The sequence below is a fragment of the Mus musculus genome, chromosome X (assembly GCF_000001635.26).
Source record: "Mus musculus strain C57BL/6J chromosome X, GRCm38.p6 C57BL/6J".
NCBI lineage: Eukaryota > Metazoa > Chordata > Mammalia > Rodentia > Muridae > Mus > Mus musculus.
Genome location: NC_000086.7, coordinates 137,114,222 through 137,131,311, shown reverse-complemented (window position 1 = coordinate 137,131,311; position 17,090 = coordinate 137,114,222). Strand labels below are relative to the sequence as shown.

At 45.2% G+C, this 17,090-nt stretch overlaps 1 protein-coding gene and 1 pseudogene across 2 annotated transcripts; one reads left to right on the top strand and one right to left on the bottom strand.

Annotated features, from left to right (window-relative positions):
- On the bottom strand, positions 1,442-3,378 carry Gm15040 (predicted gene 15040; annotated as a pseudogene).
- Esx1 (extraembryonic, spermatogenesis, homeobox 1) lies at positions 9,181-15,915 on the top strand. 2 transcript variants are annotated; one of them, XM_006528498.2, is made up of 5 exons: positions 9,181-9,366; positions 11,616-11,741; positions 12,510-12,945; positions 14,009-14,054; positions 15,307-15,915. In XM_006528498.2, the coding sequence occupies exons 2-5, from the start codon at positions 11,735-11,737 to the stop codon at positions 15,760-15,762; spliced, it is 945 nt and encodes a 314-aa protein (XP_006528561.1). In that variant the 5' UTR covers positions 9,181-9,366; positions 11,616-11,734; the 3' UTR covers positions 15,763-15,915. The 2 variants fall into 2 exon arrangements, with proteins under 2 accessions (XP_006528561.1, NP_031983.2); NM_007957.2 differs by lacking the exon at positions 9,181-9,366 and adding an exon at positions 10,986-11,368.
- The last annotated feature ends 1,175 nt before the right edge of the window (positions 15,916-17,090 follow it).

The following is a 17,090-nucleotide window of genomic DNA, read 5'->3' as shown; positions in this document are numbered from 1 at the left end:
GGGTGAACTGGTTAATGGCAGGAGTGCTTTGAGCCACTTCTAGAGGATGGCTCTTTGCTGCTGCAGCCTGTAGCGAGCTGAGCAGTGGGGCCATCCAAGCCTTGAAGCGAGGCCAAAGAAAGCGAATAAATAAATAAATAAATAAATAAATAAATAAATAAATAAAAAAGATGGCTCTCTTTCTGCTGCAGCCTATAGCGAGCCCCCGCGGGAACCACCTGAGCCCTGAAAGGAGGCCAAGCATGTGAAATCTCTTTTAGGCTGGTTGTCCTGCCCAATGCTGAAGTTCTTGGGCCTTTTCTCAAAGAAACCTTTTTGGCCTCCTGTTTTTTCCCTACCCCTACAGCAGGGGGCCAGTGCCACGTTCTTCACCTTGACCTTCTTTCCTTTGGGCATCTTGCTCAGCTGGAGGAGAGAACTGCAATTAAGGGGGGGAGGGGCTGGGAGGTTCTTTCTTTCTTTCTTTTCTTTGTTTTTCTTTGTTTTTTTTTTTTTTTTTTTTTTTTTTTTTTTTGAGACAGACTTCTCTGTGTAGCCCTAGCCATCCAGGCTGGCCTCGAACACAGATATCTGCCTGCCTCTGCCTAAAGGCATGCGCCACCACTGCCCAGCTTGCAATTAACTTTTAACTTCAAACTAAATGTCTTTATTATGGTTTACAAACTAAGGCAATTTCGAGATGACTTTTACTGTCTCTTGCAACTGGAGTGTGAGTTATGTGGTCATCAGAGAACAGCAGGTTGAAGAGGTTTTCTGTTTACGCAGAGGCCAGCAGCAGCCCATTCACAGTACTTTGTGATTTCTAATTCTTTTGCCTACAAGCATACTCTGTAGCCAGACACTTAAAACATTTTCACTACAGGCCCCAAATAGCCACCCCAAATATTAACCACAAGATTCACGGATAGATAGTTTTTATTAAATATCATAAATATAGTTTTATTCATCTCTGAATCCAAAATTATCACTTTATTTAACCCCTTCATTTTTAATCAAAAAAACTTTAATGGGGAATAAAGTGTAAATAATTTCTAGTCTGCTAGATTCCCAATACCTGATTGACAGCTCCATGCACATTATTTATTTTACCCACATTGGAAAGGCAGACATTACAAAGCTCTACAAGTACACGGCAGAGTGAGGTGGCATGGTTCAGCATTGAAAGCACTCATGTCACCACTCCGGTCTACACAGATCTTTTTAAGACACCACCCAGGCTTCCATTAGTCCTTTCTCATTTAGACACATGGGATACCAGCCCTAGAAAATTTCAACTACCAGAGACGAGTAATGAAGTTCAACGTCAAAACATCAAGTCTCTTAGTTTGAGTTATAAAATGTATGTTAAATCTAAACATATTGCTAAAGTGTTAACTTCATCTGTAATAAAAGCATTAAGTACGGGCCTCTATTAATGAATACTGAACCCCTGGGAAGTGATAAGCAAAGCAGAACACATGGTTACCATGGTTACACATACTCTTTGTTGTATTTCAGTGCCACATAATCTGATCCAAAGTAATAAACATCAGGTGATCATTTTTGTCATCAGCACTGTGGGACTACCTCTGTTCAGGGCCACCCTTCAAGGTGAAGTTCTCAGGGTGTATCGATGTTCCTGAGATTCTGATAAAGATGGCATCTGAGCTGAAACACAGTCTAGCATGGAGGACAGTTTTGACTCTCCAGAGACTGGCATTCGTTCAGAACCCGTGTCCAGATGGTTACTGCTGTTCTCATTACAGTGCTCTTTGGAGGCACTGCTATCTCCCACCACATCTACTTCTTCCTCGGAATCTCTTAAGGATGACAGGATTTCAGAAACAGGTCCTGAAGCTGACTAAGCAGCCAGCTGATTTCGTCGTTCCACAGGTAGGCAGGCAGTTACTAGTTTGTGGTCCTCCAACTTGACCTGCACATCTGACTTTGTGCAAGGCACGAAATGATCTATACAACCGTCCTACTTCCTACTGCCACAGAACACTGAAATCTAGGTTTCCAACGACTGGTTCTTCCTGCAGCACACAGAAACCAGGGGTATTTTGTTTACAGTTTATAGCACCTGAGTCACTGATCAACACTATTGACAGTCAAATAGCTTGTGATTTCTTCTACTAACGATGCAGCATTAAGTGATGCACTGACATTCACCCTTTTCTCACAATCATCAGATATAAGACATCGACAAGCTCAGTTAGTCCCTTAAAAGTCTGCATCATGGTCCACTACTGTCCTCCTATGTTTTACAGGCTCCTTGTCTGGTCTTACAGGCAAAACTTCTGAACTGTTTGTGGCTTCAGCTCTAAGACATTGTTTAATGTTCTTTAACACTGGTGGCCCCAGAGCTCGTGTCTCTAGCTGCATATGTAGCAGAAGATGGCCTAGTCGGCCATCATTGGGAAGAGAGACCCGTTGGTCTTGCAAACTTTATATGCCTCAATACAGGGGAATGCCAGGGCCAAGAAGTGGGAGTGGGTGGATAGGGGAGCAGGGTGGGGGGAGGGTATAGGGGACTTTCGGGATAGCATTTGAAATGTAAATAAGGAAAATATCTAGTAAAAATAATAATAAATAAAAAAGGCCGGGCGGTGGTAGTTCATGCCTTTAATCCCAGCACTCAGGAGGCAGAGGCAGGTGGATTTCTGAGTTCGAGGCCAGTCTGGTCTACAGAGTGAATTCCAGGACAGCCAGGGCTATACAAAGAAACCCTATCTCGGAAAAACCAAAAACAAAAAACAAAAACAAAAAACAAAACAACAACAACAAAAAAGACTGGTGGCAGCTGGCTCTGTCTGCCTTCTCTCACAACCCTCTAGGGCCTGCCTTTCTAGGTCACCCTTTTCCGAAGAAGAAAGTCTTCTTTCCTAGGGATTGTCCAAGATTCTCGAGCGCTCTGCTGTTTTACATCAGAAGTTCTTCAGTTATTATTTCCTTTCTGAATTAGCACAGGCTCTGCTCTCTTCTTTGGTGATCTTGATTGTACTTGAGAATGAGAAGAGATTTCTTCTGGGTGAGCGATGCTATAATTCCTTAAAGTTCTACCATAAAAAGATTCATCCAAGGCGTTTAACCCCTCCCCTCCCCCACCCCACCCCACCCCCCCACCCCCCCACCCCCACCCCCCGTTGATCTTGTAACAGTAGATCAGGAAGCGCTCTACTATGGCAAGTCCCTACAATACAATAGGGCCATCACGATCCACACTCATTGGGAAACCTGTACAACCAAATATCTATCATTGTGGAAATATTATTTCTTTATATCCTGAAGGAGATGGAGCTATGATCTACGATGAAGTTTAAGCTTCGGGATATCAGACTCTGGGCTTCAGCCTCGGAGAATACTAGAACCTCTTAACCGCCTCACTTTTGAAGTGTTTCTCGTAGTACTTAATTTCCAAACATCTGTATTTTTATGTCATCACTGTTAATGTCCATGTTACACTGAGACTTCAGGAATTACTTATACGGCTGCACTAGCACAACTTGTTGTCTCTCTCGAGTGGGGCCTGCCACCGCGGACATCTTAGGGAGGCGCCGCGCCGCTTGCGCAGCTTGCCTTGCCCTTGGCCAGCTGCTACGCTGACGGACAGCACCAACTCCAGCGCCCTCTGCGCTCCACAACAGTGCCGCCTGCACTTCCAAGTCCCCTCCCCACTCCCCGCAACCCCCTTCATTTTTAATAAAGGATTTGTGCACGGTTGGCAAGCACTACACCCCAGGCATATACTGTTAGCCCTGAGTTATTAAGGTCAACACAATTTCTTTTTAAAAAATGTATGAGGCATAAAGAGACTTCTCTTACCCATCCTTTGGAGAACCACAATTTTTGTTTCCTTTGGACTCTTAGGATCTTCCTGCACTAGTGATGGGACACAAAAACTCATTGAGGTCTCACACACACACACACACACACACACACACACAGAAAAAGAGAAAAGAAAAGAGCAGGAGAGAGGCAAAGAACCTGAGTGTGTGTGTGTGTGTGTGTGTGTGTGTGTGTGTGTGTGTGTGTATGTATGTATGTATACATGTATATATTACATATGTATATATGTATGTGTATATGTTACATGTATGTGTTATATGTATATATTATATAAATATATAGTCATACATGCATATATTATATGTACACACTAATAATTTATATTTTATATATTATATATATGTAATAGTATGTGTGTATGCGTATATATATATATATATATAGTCTTGCAGGAGGAAGGAAAAGAAAGATAGCATAGAAATGTTCCTGCTAGTAATTGGATGTGGCAAGAAAACTGATTTCTTTTTCCATTTCTTGCCCTATCTTGGAGCACAGGGCCCCTGTAGGTTCATTCCATGAAACCAAACTATTTGTGCACTAAGTCATGATCTGGAGGCTGGGACAGCTGATATTTTTTTATTACTATCAGAAGGCAAGATAATCATTAATCTGAGGCAAGCCTGAACTGCAGAGATACCCTAATTCAAAAATAATTTACTTAATATTACATTAGTTTAAAAAAATAGAAAATAACAAATGCCAACAATGTAAAGAGGAACCAGGGGAGAGGCTCAACAGGTAAAGCATTAGCCTCCCACGTCTGACTAGCTGAGTCCCCAGAACTCATGTACAAAGCTGGAGGCAATGACACAGACCTGGAATCCAAGTACTCTGTCACAAGATGGGAGGCAGACATAGGCTAGAGCCTGGAATTCATGAGCCAGCTAGCCTGGAGTGCATACTTCTGCATCCTGGCAGAAATGAGAGCGATCCTGCCTCAACAAAGTAGAATGGACCAACTCCCAAAAATCATCCTCTGACCTCCAGACTCATATCCACTCCTAGACACGCAAAATCAACTAATTCATTAGTCATTAGTCATTAAAAGAATGCAAATAGCTCAAATCCCCATCAAAAGGGCTAGCAGATGGCTTATCAGGGAAAAGCACTTGCCTTACAAGCCTGGTCACCTGACTTTCATCCTGAGAACACCTATTGTGAAACAGAAAACCAACTCTGACCTCCATGTCCAGGCCATCACACACACACACACACACACACACACACACATAATAATAATAATAATAATAATAATAATAATAATAATAATAATTTTAAAGAACCCTTTACCAATACTGACTGAAATGCCTTGGAGTTTGTTGTTGTTGCTTGTTTTATTTTTAATATGTGGAAATCAGGCTGGATTTGAGTTTGCAGCCATCTTCCTCCCCATCTCTTGTGTTATGATTATAGCATTACACCAGATACTATTTGGATTTTAGTTTGGTTTTTCTTTTAATTTATGTGTATGAATATTTTGTTTGTTGCATCACATGAGTGCCTGGTGCCTGCAGAGGCCAGAAGACAGTACTGGGTCCCCAAGAACTGGAGATACAGAGGGTCAAGAGCCACCACATGGTTGCTGGGAATTGAAGCTCCTCAGGCTGCTGCAAGAGCAGCCAGTACTCAGTCTCTAAGGAATCTCTCCAGCCCCTGATTTGAAGTTTTAACGTGGGCTTAACATGATTCAGCAGGCAGGTAGTTTTACTGAGGTACATACATCCCCATCACTGCTAATGTGAAATGTTACGGACACTATGCAAAACAATCTTGCAATTTCTCAAATAAGTGGAATTATCAGATAACCCAGAAGTTGAATATTATACAAATAATTCTCAAACAAGTATTCTGAATATACACATGAACCTATAATATACACACATACCCTATGATACCTTTAATTTATGAATTAGACATGGTAATGGGTTAATAATAATAAAATATAAATAAATTAATACAATAATAAAATAATTATGGCAATACATAAACAAAAGTTATGTGGACAGGTTGCTCTCTTTCAAAATGCATGAGTGTTTTGTATTTATGATTTCATCACAATTGAAGTCTCCCTTTGAATGGCATCTTTTCACCCTAAATTCTTTTTTAATATTTATATGTTTATTATTGTGTATATATGTATGATTTGCATATATATGTGTGTATATATAGTTATGTGTATATATTATATTATATTATATTATATTATATTATATTATATTATATTATATATGGAGACATCAGAGAACAAATTTTTGGAGTCAGTTCTTTCCTTTTACCTTGGAACATGGGGATAAAACTCAGGTCATTAGGCCTGAGCAGCACATACATTTTACCCACTGAGCATTTGCCTTGCCAGTCCTTAATTAATTCTTCACTCTACCTGAATATGGCCCTGTCTTCATCATCAACTTCTCCAGTAGCTCATCAATATTTTTCAGTGGAAATCTACTCCTGAATCTAGACACCCATCCTTTTTTTTTTTTTTTTTTTAATGCAGCGCACTTTCCACATACAAACTTAATGCCATGGCCGGCCAGCCTCAGTGGTCCACACACAGTTCAGCTGTAGCTTTTACAATTTGAGTGGTGGTCACACAACTAGTGTGAATCGCTGTTTTTTTTTTTTCTTCACAATTTCATAGAAAAGGAATTTTTAGCCTCCATCTCAGCAACCTCAGCAGACAGGCACTTTCTTAGTTCAGGAATCTTCACTACAGGGTGGGAGAGATGGCCCAGTGGTTAAGAGCACTGACTGCTGCTCTTCCAGAGTGCTTGAGTGGATGCCCAGCACCCACATGGTGGCTCTGATAAACTTTAACTCCATCTTATGAGATCTCATGTCCATCTTCTGTTCTTTGTGGGCAGGAAGCATGTAAGTGGTATACAGACAGACAGATAGGCAAAACACTTGTATGTGTGCTAAATCTTAATAAAATTAAGATTTAATTTTTTCACCTTTTTTAATTTAAAAATAATGGAATATACTTACATTCGTTAGAATTTTGAAAACTATTACCTTGAGATTCAACCCTCAGTACTAAAAAGTCTAAAACCTTGGCTAAGAATTCTCATGCAGCTAAAATCAGAAATAGGACAATGAAAAGAAAGAGAGAAAAAAATAGAGGGTGAGGCTAATAAAATACAGGATGCATCAATGTAGGGCTGGCAATTGGAGGGAAGACTGGGAGTGACCAGTTCTTTTCTTCCACCTTTGGACAGCAGATCAAAGTTATGTGTTGGGGGGGCAATATAAAAGGAGAGGCACATATGAGAATTCCTAAATGAAAACCAGTACATTGTATGCTAATTTAAAAGACTAATTTTAAAAGTGGAAGTCTCATGTCTGGCTGAGCACTTTAGTTCTTGCCTGTAATTTCAGTGCCTAGGGGGCTGAGGCAGGAGGATCGATTGTGTGGGTTCTTGGACAGAGTAATAGAGTGAGACCCTTTTATAACAATAAAAATATTCTTCTGCCAGGTGTGGCAGGACATATCTGAGACTCCAGCACTCAGAAGGCTGAGATAAGAAGTTGAGGCCTGACTCTACATAGTGAGTTCCTGGCCAATCACAGGCCAAAGAGCGAGATGCTGGCTCAAAGAAATTTTTTTTTCATTTACTACCCTTCTTTAGAAAGGATCCAACATTCGTAAGGACAGAAGGGACCATTAAAATGTAAAGGGGGAAAACAAAGTGCTTTCAATTTCAGTATAAACCTGAATGTTAACAGGCCGGTGTCCAGCGTCCACCGGAGAGGAATTGAGCTAGGGAAAGCGCCAAGGCTTTGGCAGCCCAGAGAAGTTGCTAGTATTTCCCATTTCCCACCTAGGGAAGGGACTTGCTCATGAAGGCTGTACTGTTCTGGGGCTGGAGCCTGTCTCACTATTTAAACTGGAGGTGACTGGCTGCAGTTTTCAAAAACAAAATCTAGGTTCAGGGAGCTTCCTTGGAGTTGAGTGCAAGTTTGTAGTCAAAACTATGAGCCAAGCCATTCCGGCCTGCACCCGAGCAAAAACAAAACAAAGCAAAAAATCTGCGAGCCTTAAAAAAAATAAACTCGCAGCAGAGCGTGCGTAAAGAAACATTTATTCCCGCCCCCTCCACGTTTTGGGAACCCTCCCATTGTTTCCTAGCACTTGGCACATTTGGAGAGCAAGGTTGCTGTCTCCTAGCTGAGGCTTTGTAGAAGTCTACGAAGAAGCCACGGAAACCAATGGTCCTGAAATTCTTCTGGCTCGAAAGGCCTGGGAGTCTCTGCCCTAGGCACTACCACACCATTTCCTTTCCCCCTCCCTCTCCTTTTCTCCCTGCACAGGTCTCCTAAGGAAGAAAATCTCCAAGGATTTTCTCTGGGAAGGCACCTTCGAGTTTTAACAGAATGCCTGTATACGGTAGTGTAGGTAGTGTACAGAGTCTACAGGAGTGCCCTTTTAACTACCGTCGAAGCATGTGAAATAAAATTTCCATTTTTGACTGTAAGGAAGTGAAAACTGCCTTGTGTGTGTGTGTGTGTGAGAGAGAGAGAGAGAGAGAGAGAGAGAGAGAGAGAGAGAGAGAGAGAGAGAGACTTGGGAATTAAAAGACTCTTTCTGACAGGCTCTCACAAAACACCGATCTTGAACCAACTAAGTAGTAGTTGAGACTGGGTACTTGGGAACCTCCTGTCTCTGCCTCTCAAATACTGGAATTACAGACATTCGTTCCCATACTACATCTACTCAGAAGACATTTGAATTGGCTTCTTCGGATCCAATTATTTAAATGTCTGGGGGAATTTTATAGCTAAATCTCAAGTGGGTATATAATCTAGAAAATGTAATAAATATACTTGTCATTTTTTAAAGGTTTGTTTGTTTGTTTTGTTTTGTTTTTCGAGACAGCGTTTCTCTGTATAGCTCTGGCTGTCCTGGAACTCACTTTGTAGACCAGGCTGGCCTTGAATTCAAAAATCCACCTGCCTCTGCCTCCCAAGTGCTGGGATTAAAGGCGTGTACCACCACTGCCCGGCTCTTAAAAAGTTGTTTAACCTATAAAATGTATTTTGGGGATTCTGTTTAGCATATGAGGACTGCCAACATCACTCTTTGTTCGCTAGGACCATTACTTAATATTGTAAGGATCACTTTAACATAAGCACCGAGCTATCACAACCATCAGTCTAATAAAACGACTGCTCTGCTACTCAGCCCGTAAGCTTCTGGGGACACGGGACACAAGGAGCTAATTTACTTCCTAGGCCGGTTGGCCAGCAGCAGCCTAATGTGCCCTCACAATTCACAGAAGTTCGAATTTATGAGCAGTTCTAGAACTTTCAACAGAATATATCCTCTGCTGGAGATGACCAAAGGCAACTAAAGCCTGGAGAAAGCCTGGACGCCCGAGGGGGGTGGGGGGTGGGGGACACGCCGCCTTCCTTTCTTCCCTCCGGCGCATTTGAGCCTGCCCTTTTGATTTCTCGGCGTGGTGCTGAGCAAGTTGAAGGGGGACATTAGAAATTCGGCAGTTCTGGATCCCAAATTTCCTCTTGTTCCAAGCAATCCAGGTAAGCAATCCAGTCTGGTGCGAAGGGACGTGGCCTAGTCTCGCGAGAAGCAGATTCAGAGCCGTAAGACCTCATCCAATGGTCTTTTCCTTCAATTAACGCCCGCAACACACACACACACACACACACACACACACACACACACACACACACACACACGCACGCACGCACACACACACATGCACACACACGCACACACACACACACACGCACACACACATACACCACTGCCTGGAACATCCTTCGAATTAAGACACAAGTAATAAAGGAAAAAGTGCACGGACTTCGTAGTGAAACTGCCAAGTTGCCTGGCCTCCTGCGAAAAGGCCCACCACTGTGAGTCCGGGACAGCCAGGGCTGGTGCCATTGGGAAAACCCTGTCTCGAACACGTACCCCGTGCCCCTACTACCCCCCCCCCGTAACAAAAGTGAAAATGCCAACCAAAGGCCTGTAAAGGCAAAAATGTAGAACAAATCGTGCAGTGCCAAACACAAGGACCACAAAAAACAAGGATGTCAACACTTGAGAACATCTTTTGGAAAATTATACAGCCGTTTTAAATTTGACTCGCCATTTTCTAGACGGGGGGGGGGGGGGAGATAGTCCCAGGAAAAGGAAGGGGGAGGGGCGTGAATGTGGAGGTAGAGCGTTCTCCCGCCTTTTGAGCTTAGATACCCCAGAATTAGGCGGGCTTTTGGTTCAAGGCAGAGCAAGTTTCTACGATGCATTTTGTACTAAGAGCGAGCTATCTAACTCCGCAAAGGCACCAAACTCAAGTAACTTAGGCATTTTTGGGTCTCTTAAGCTTTTGGCAGAGTCCTTTATAGTAAGCCGGTTCGTTCCCAAAAATTACAACGCTCTAGAAGTATTTGAAGAGGCATAAAGGGTTTCTTGCAAGGTGTCCGTCCTACTTGCGCCTGTGTCACCCCAAAGACGCTGCTGAGTTTGTTGGCAAAGCCAACTCACTACGTTCTGGGAAAGCTTTGGGAACCAACTCAAAGCTCGAAAAGCTGGCCTTGTTGGCTTCCAGCACTTGGGAGGCAGCGGCAAGCAAGAGTATCTCTAAGTTCGAGGCCAGCACACTCTACGGTGTGTGTTCTAGGACAGCTAGGGATGCACAGAGAAACTTTGCCTCGAAAAGCCACAAAAAAAAAAGCCCAAAAAGCCAAAACAAAACCCCCAAAAAACTACAAAACCCAGCTTCCTGCCTACCTAAACATATTAGGGCTCTAATTCAGACTCTAGGTGCAAGAGTACAAAAACAACAAACAAAGCTCTAGTCATAAGTCACCGAGTCCTTGGTCGAGTCCAGTGTCCAAAGGGTGGCGGGAGGGGGAACCCATTTTGTTAGACTGTGCGTTCCCAACCCGTAAGTCCACGTAAATTTTTTCCTTGGGGGACGTAAAATGACATGCTTCGGAACATAATATTTAAGGGTGTGCGAGCTGGTGCGAACTCGGAGCTGCTAAATTATGATTCACAGTCTTGTGCAGCCCCTTAGTGCTCTGGGACGCCTAGGTAGAGTTGAAAAGTCAGTTAACAGCACGTGGAAGCGGGTCTCCGCGCGCGCGTGCGCGCGCGCGGGCGCGTAGGGAGCTCAAAGTCCGACCGGCACTTTAACAAACACACTCCCTGTCACCAGAGCACCCCCTACAATGTAGTCCCACCCTACAGTGTAGTCCCACCCATTCCGAATGGAAACACTCCTATTTCTAATGGGGGCTTGAGCGGAGGCACACTACGTAAAATCTGATCCCTAAGAGGCACAAGGGCTGACCACCCTATAAAAGGGGCGTGACTCCTCAACGAGCGCCACTCGGGTACGGGAGAAGCAGCTGGTACCACCTCTGGCCAGGACCTCGGAAGCCAAGAAGTCCGCAGAAGCTGGTGACTTAACAACCCACCGCGCTCCGGTCATGGAATCTCACAAAAAGTGCCCCTGCTGCTACTGCACTGACTTGAAGACCTTTGTTGGAGCAGTGAAGGAGGAAACACTTCAGGGTCAGTCGGTGCCGCCTCGACGCGTTTAGATTCGAGAAGAACTCGGGAGGACAACTTTTTTTTTTCTGTGCGCGCGCACGTATGCGCGCGCACAGAAGGTGACGAAGTGCGGTCAGCTTCTCGGACCTTCGCAGTCTCCGCCGCTCCTTTAGAGTGGCGCCTCGCTCTTCCCACTCTTCCCAGCCCTACCTAGGCTCCAAACCGCTTTTCTTTTTTTTTTTTCTTTTTTCTTTTCCCCCTTCTCCAGATCCACAGCCTAGCTTGAGCTCAACGCTTTTGGAGGGAGCAGACTACCAGGAAAACGCGGAATCTGAAACAACTTTCTACTCCGACTTTGGAGCCAGCCCGAAGGAGGAAGAAGTGGAGATGGAGAGTCAGTATCTGGACAGGGATAGGTTCTTAACGGGCAATTTAATTTGGGCTCGGCCTGATGTTCCCGGGTTGCGCGTGGGGGAAGCAGGGCGGCGGGAAGGGAGCCCCGGGGTGGGGGTGGGGGCGGCGGCGGGGAGCGGGACGGCGTGGGGGACGCCGGAGGGGGTAGCGTCCGGCGTGGAGTGGGGGCTGCGGCGGCCGGGAGGGGAACTGTGTGGAGGGGCGGCATGGGGAGGAGAGCCGCGGCGGCGAGAAGGGGGCAGCAGGCGCAGGGGTGGCAGCGCTGTAGCGAGCGGGCGGCAGGTAGAGAGGCGTCGAGGAGCCGGGACGGCAGCGCGGAGACGCGCGACCCGCGGCCTGGGGAGAAGGCAGCAGGTAGAGGGGCGGCGGGGAGCAGGGACGGAAGGCGGCGCGGCGACGCGCGACCCGCGGCGTGGGAAAAAGGCAGAAGGTAGAGGGGCGGCGGGGAGCAGGGACGGAAGGCGGCGCGGAGACGCGCGACCCGCGGCGTGGGAAAAAGGCAGAAGGTAGAGGGGCGGCGCGGAGACGCGCAACCCGCGGCCCGGGGAGAAGGCGGCAGGTAGAGTGGCGGCGGGGAGCCGATGCAGTCAAATGCCACCCTTCTAGAGTGAGGCCCTTACCCTCCCTTTCCCCGCGCGCCTCTTGGGCGCGCACCCCTCTAGATGGAGCCGCTCACCCACTCTTTTCCACAACTCTTTTGGGCACCAACGAGCTGGTCTTGTTTGTTTGTGCTTTTCCCCTTTCCCAGACTCTCTGTTCAACTCCATGTTTCTGGAAGAAGCAAACTACCAGGAACCCGAGGGATTCGAACCCTCAAGAGGAGAAGCAGCAGCGCCGGTTGCAGAAGCACCGCAAGCCTGGAATGGGAATGAAAACCTTGGAGGCGGCTTCCTGGAGTCCAACGCTCAGCTGGGGGAGGCGGATGCCGCCCCTGTGCGGCAGTCCCTGATGCGTCCTCTGATGCAGCCTGTTGCTCAGTCTTCGCCGCAACCCCTGCCCGCAAACCCGCTGCAGGCCCCGCAGCAGCCCGAGGAGCAGGAGGAGGAGGAGGAGGAGCAGCCGGGGGAGGAGCAACCCCAACAGGAGCCGAAGCCTCGCCGCTACCGCATCTGCTTCACCCCGATCCAACTGCAGGAGCTGGAGGCCTTTTTCCAGCGCGTCCAGTACCCGGACCTGTTTGCTAGGTGAGTGGCTTTTTCCTGGGGTGGCGACCATGTGGCAGGCAGACTCGGGGCTTTGCTGGGTGGTAGCACGCCAGAGTCAGGGGTCCGCTAGGGGGCGCGAAGAGCCAGGGGTCCAACTTAGATCTGCAGGCTCTGGGCCAACGGAGCGCGCAAAAGCTGGCACCCGTGGCCTGTTGAGCAGGAGGGAACCGACGGCAGAGCAACCTCGCAGCGGAGCGTGAAACCTGATTTACTTAAAATGTTGGTAGTGAATTCAAAATGAACTTTTGCAGTTTGGCTTTAAAATATCATAGCAAAATAGTGTTTTTTTTCTGCATTTAGTGAACTTTTAAAAACTTTTATTTTGCGCGCAAAATTAGTGCCCCTGTGGTAGGGCAGGGCTACACCGGGAGCTCTTCTCCCACCCCGCCCCTGAGAGTGCTAAAATTTCCTAAGCCTGGGATTCGCTGTGGGCCTTCCAATTCTGGCCCTGGTGAAATGAAGGACCAGAACCAGATGGTGTGCAGAAGCAAATGAAGACAGAGCCCCTCTCTGACTTCGCGGCACTCGGCCTTCAATTTAGAAACAGAAAAAAATAATTTCCCCTGGGCACACTCGACCCTAAGTAGTTTTGTACTTCCTTCTTTGAAAGTGTATTTCGCTGTCTTAGAATAAACAAAAATATTCAGGTTCAAACATCATCATCTTTGGGGTTAGGGTTTAGCAAAGTATTTTGCCAAGGAAGGCTAGAGTACTGAGTTGAGCCCCAACCATACAACAGGGATGGGGTACTTTCTCGATAATTTGTCATTTTTGGGTTTTGTACAGAGCAGTCTAAAGAAAAAAAAATTTCTAGGATTCTTTGCTGTTTCACAGACAGAAAAGTTGTATTTAGCTAACTACCAGACACTTTCACGTGTTTCCCTTTTTAAAAAAAAAATATTTAAATAGAACAGATAATTTGTGAATAGGAAGCCACCGCCTAAATCAAGTCTTTGTATTATAGAAAAATGCATTGGAAGGTAGGGTCTTTCATTTTAGCCAGAACCCCAAATACTAACCATTGCCTATTTTCTCCCATCAGAGTGGAGCTTGCCCGACGCCTGGGCTTACCTGAACCTAGAGTGCAGGTTAGTACTTTTTAAAAAAAATTATGTGGGACAGGTATTCTAAAACACATATCAGGTTAAAATTTCACTGACCTATGAAGGATCAAAATGTTATAAACATGTGATCTGTCATAGGCATTTCTTTTCAAATTCCATACAACTTCAATGTTATAAGACTACAATTAGGGGAGTGGGTGGGTAGGGGAGAAGGGGTGGGTGGCTATGGGGGACTTTTGGTATAGCATTGCAAATGTAAATGAGCGAAATACCTAATAAAAAATGGAAAAAAAAAAAAAAAGAAAAAAAAAAAAAAAAAGATGGCCTAGTCGGCCATCACTGGAAAGAGAGGCCCATTGGACTTGCAAACTTTATATGCCCCAGTACAGGGGAACGCCAGGGCCAAAAAAAATGGGAGTGGGTGGGTAGGGGAGTGGGGGGGGAGGGTATGGGGGACTTTTGGGATAGCATTGGAAATGTAATTGAGGAAAATACGTAATAAATAAATAAATAAATGAAAAAAAAAAAAAAAAAAAAGACTACAATTAAAGTTCAAGTAACTTGTCTACTCAGAAATTTATATTTTTCCAAGTTTAAAGAAAATTTTATTTTCTAAGTTGCCAGAAGAGTTAACTATTAAGAGTAAGTCCAAATGATGTTTCTGTTTTATTTTACTGTAATGTTCATTTAATTTAATGGTAACTCAATTGATCATATGGTCGAAGGTTCTCAAAAGGACATTTTCTTACATGTAAGATTTTGTTTTCCTATTTTTTAGCAGTATTTTAATGTATATTTTCTGGAATCTCACTGAGAAATGCTCTTCTCATGCTGCCTTCTTATCTGTGTTAATGTAAAATTCCTTTTTTACTTATTTAGGTGTTGATAAACTTTCTATTTCAGGAAATAAAAACGGTGACTACTTAAGGTTGTGGGGAAAATGTTTAAAACATAAGTGCATCAAATAACTATTTAGTAGAAAATAGGACAGGCTTTTTTGCCATACAATGGGTATGTGGTAGAAATAACTCTATACTTATTTGTGGAGCACCCAGAAAGACACATTACCAGAAAGGACCTGGTACAGTTCACCTGCATCTATGGCCCAGAAAATAGTTTAAAAATAGTAAAGGGAGAGAAGGGAAATGCAGGACTACCTCAAGCTCTATCCCAGGCTTAGTTTGCTATTTGTAATTTGAGTTGCATGTAGTTTTATTTTCTATTATGACATTCATGGTCCAATATCCTAAACAATTTTTTTCCCCTCTGATTGAAGGTTTGGTTTCAGAACAGAAGGGCCAAGTGGAGACGACTTCGGCGGGCACAGGCATTCAGAAACATGGTTCCAGTCGCCATGAGTCCCCCTGTGGGTGTCTATCTTGATGATCATTATGGCCCCATCCCTATTGTGGAGGTTATTTGGAAGTGCTACCCAATGGTGCCTCGTCCCATGCATCCTCAAATGATGCCTCTTCCACCCAGGCCCCCTCCAGGATTCAGAATGCCTCCACCATTTAGGCCACCTCCTCTGCCACCTTTTCCCTGGCCACCTGTACCACCTGATGCGCACATACCCAATGCAGCAAGGGAATATAACCCCTTCCCCTTCCCCTTCCCCTTTCCCTTTCCCTTCCCCAACCCATTCCCCAACCCCAACCCTAACCCCAACCCCAACCCCAACCCCAACCCCAACCCCAACCAAAATTTTGCAGGTCCCAGATACAGATACTGAAGTCTACATCAGTTTTCCAAAAGTGTTTTTCAATCAGATTTATATCGTTTGTAAACACTATCACGCATTACCTGTCAAGAAGCTGTTAAACGAAATGTACAAAGTTAATGCCTTCTTTGTTTTGATTTTCAATAAAAGTTTGGATTAGCAGCATATTGGCTTTGAGAGTTATACCAACTTTAAGGGTATAGATGAGATGTAAGGGGACTGCCCCACCTGGGGGTTCATCCTGTCTGCAGACACCAAACCCCAAACTTTGTTGCCAAGAGGTGCTTGCTGACAGGAACCTGGTGTAGCTGTTCCTTGGAAGGTTCTCCCAGCAACTGACCAATGCAGGTGTGGATGCTTGCATATAATCATCAGACTGAGCTCAGGAACCCTGGTGGGGGAATTGGCCAAAGGACTGGAGGAGGGAGGGGGAGGGGGATTGCAACCCCATCAGCTGGCCCAGTGCTCCCAGGGTCTAGACCACCAACCAAGGCGTGTACTGGGAGGGATCCATGGCTCCAGATACATAGGCAGCAGAGGATGGCTTTGTCAGACATTAATAGGAGAGGAGGCCCTTGGTCTTGTGGATGTTTGATGCCCCAGCATGGGGGAGGGGATGCTGAAGTGGTGGGGCTGGAGAGGGTGAGTGGGTAGGGGAGCACACACAGAGGCAAAGGGCAGGGAGGGGAGGAAGGTTGTGGGATGGGAGGCTTGTGGAGGAGTAACCAGAAAGTGGGATATCATTTGAGATGTAAACAAATGGAATGATTAATAAAATATAAATTACATTTTTAAAAAGGGGTCTGAATGGAAATTGCTAAGGGAATGAAATTTAAACAGAATGTTGAAGAGGAGTTTTAGAAGATAGTAGCCCTAGGTTACTTTCAATAGGCCATGTTCATTATGAAGTTTTCCCAGTGCCCAAAGCAAGTATACATGGAGTAACAAGCTGTAACTATACCTCCCACCCTCTCCATTCACATTACTATTTTGTCTAGGTGAGAGCACATGTATGTGCCAGATGGTTTGGGGAGTATTTCTGGAAAAGAAATAATCATTTCTAGGCATGGTGGTTAAAGGAACCCATGCCAAGTTCTGGACTCAAGAGAAACACTCCAGGTTACTCACCACTCTAAGGGAAGATAGAACCTAGTCACCTGACCAAGGCCCCAGTTTTGTAAAATGCTTTCTATTTCGTGGAGGAGGTGGTGATTGAAGCCATTCTGATCCTTATACCCTTCCATCAAACCTGGAAAAGGGAAATAGCTCAGGAGTAAAAGTCCTTGCCTTGCAAGGCTGGCCACCTGAGAGGCTGGCCATCCCTGGAACTCACAGTGGAA

Excerpts from the sequence above, each read along its gene's own strand:
- Esx1 (NM_007957.2), top strand. The coding sequence starts at position 11,284 with ATGGAATCTCACAAAAAGTGCCCCTGCTGCTACTGCACTGACTTGAAG. Across the intron at positions 11,369-11,615 it reads GAAGGAGGAAACACTTCAGG|ATCCACAGCCTAGCTTGAGC; the intron begins GTCAGTCGGTGC and ends CCCCTTCTCCAG. Across the intron at positions 11,742-12,509 it reads GGAAGAAGTGGAGATGGAGA|ACTCTCTGTTCAACTCCATG; the intron begins GTCAGTATCTGG and ends CCCCTTTCCCAG.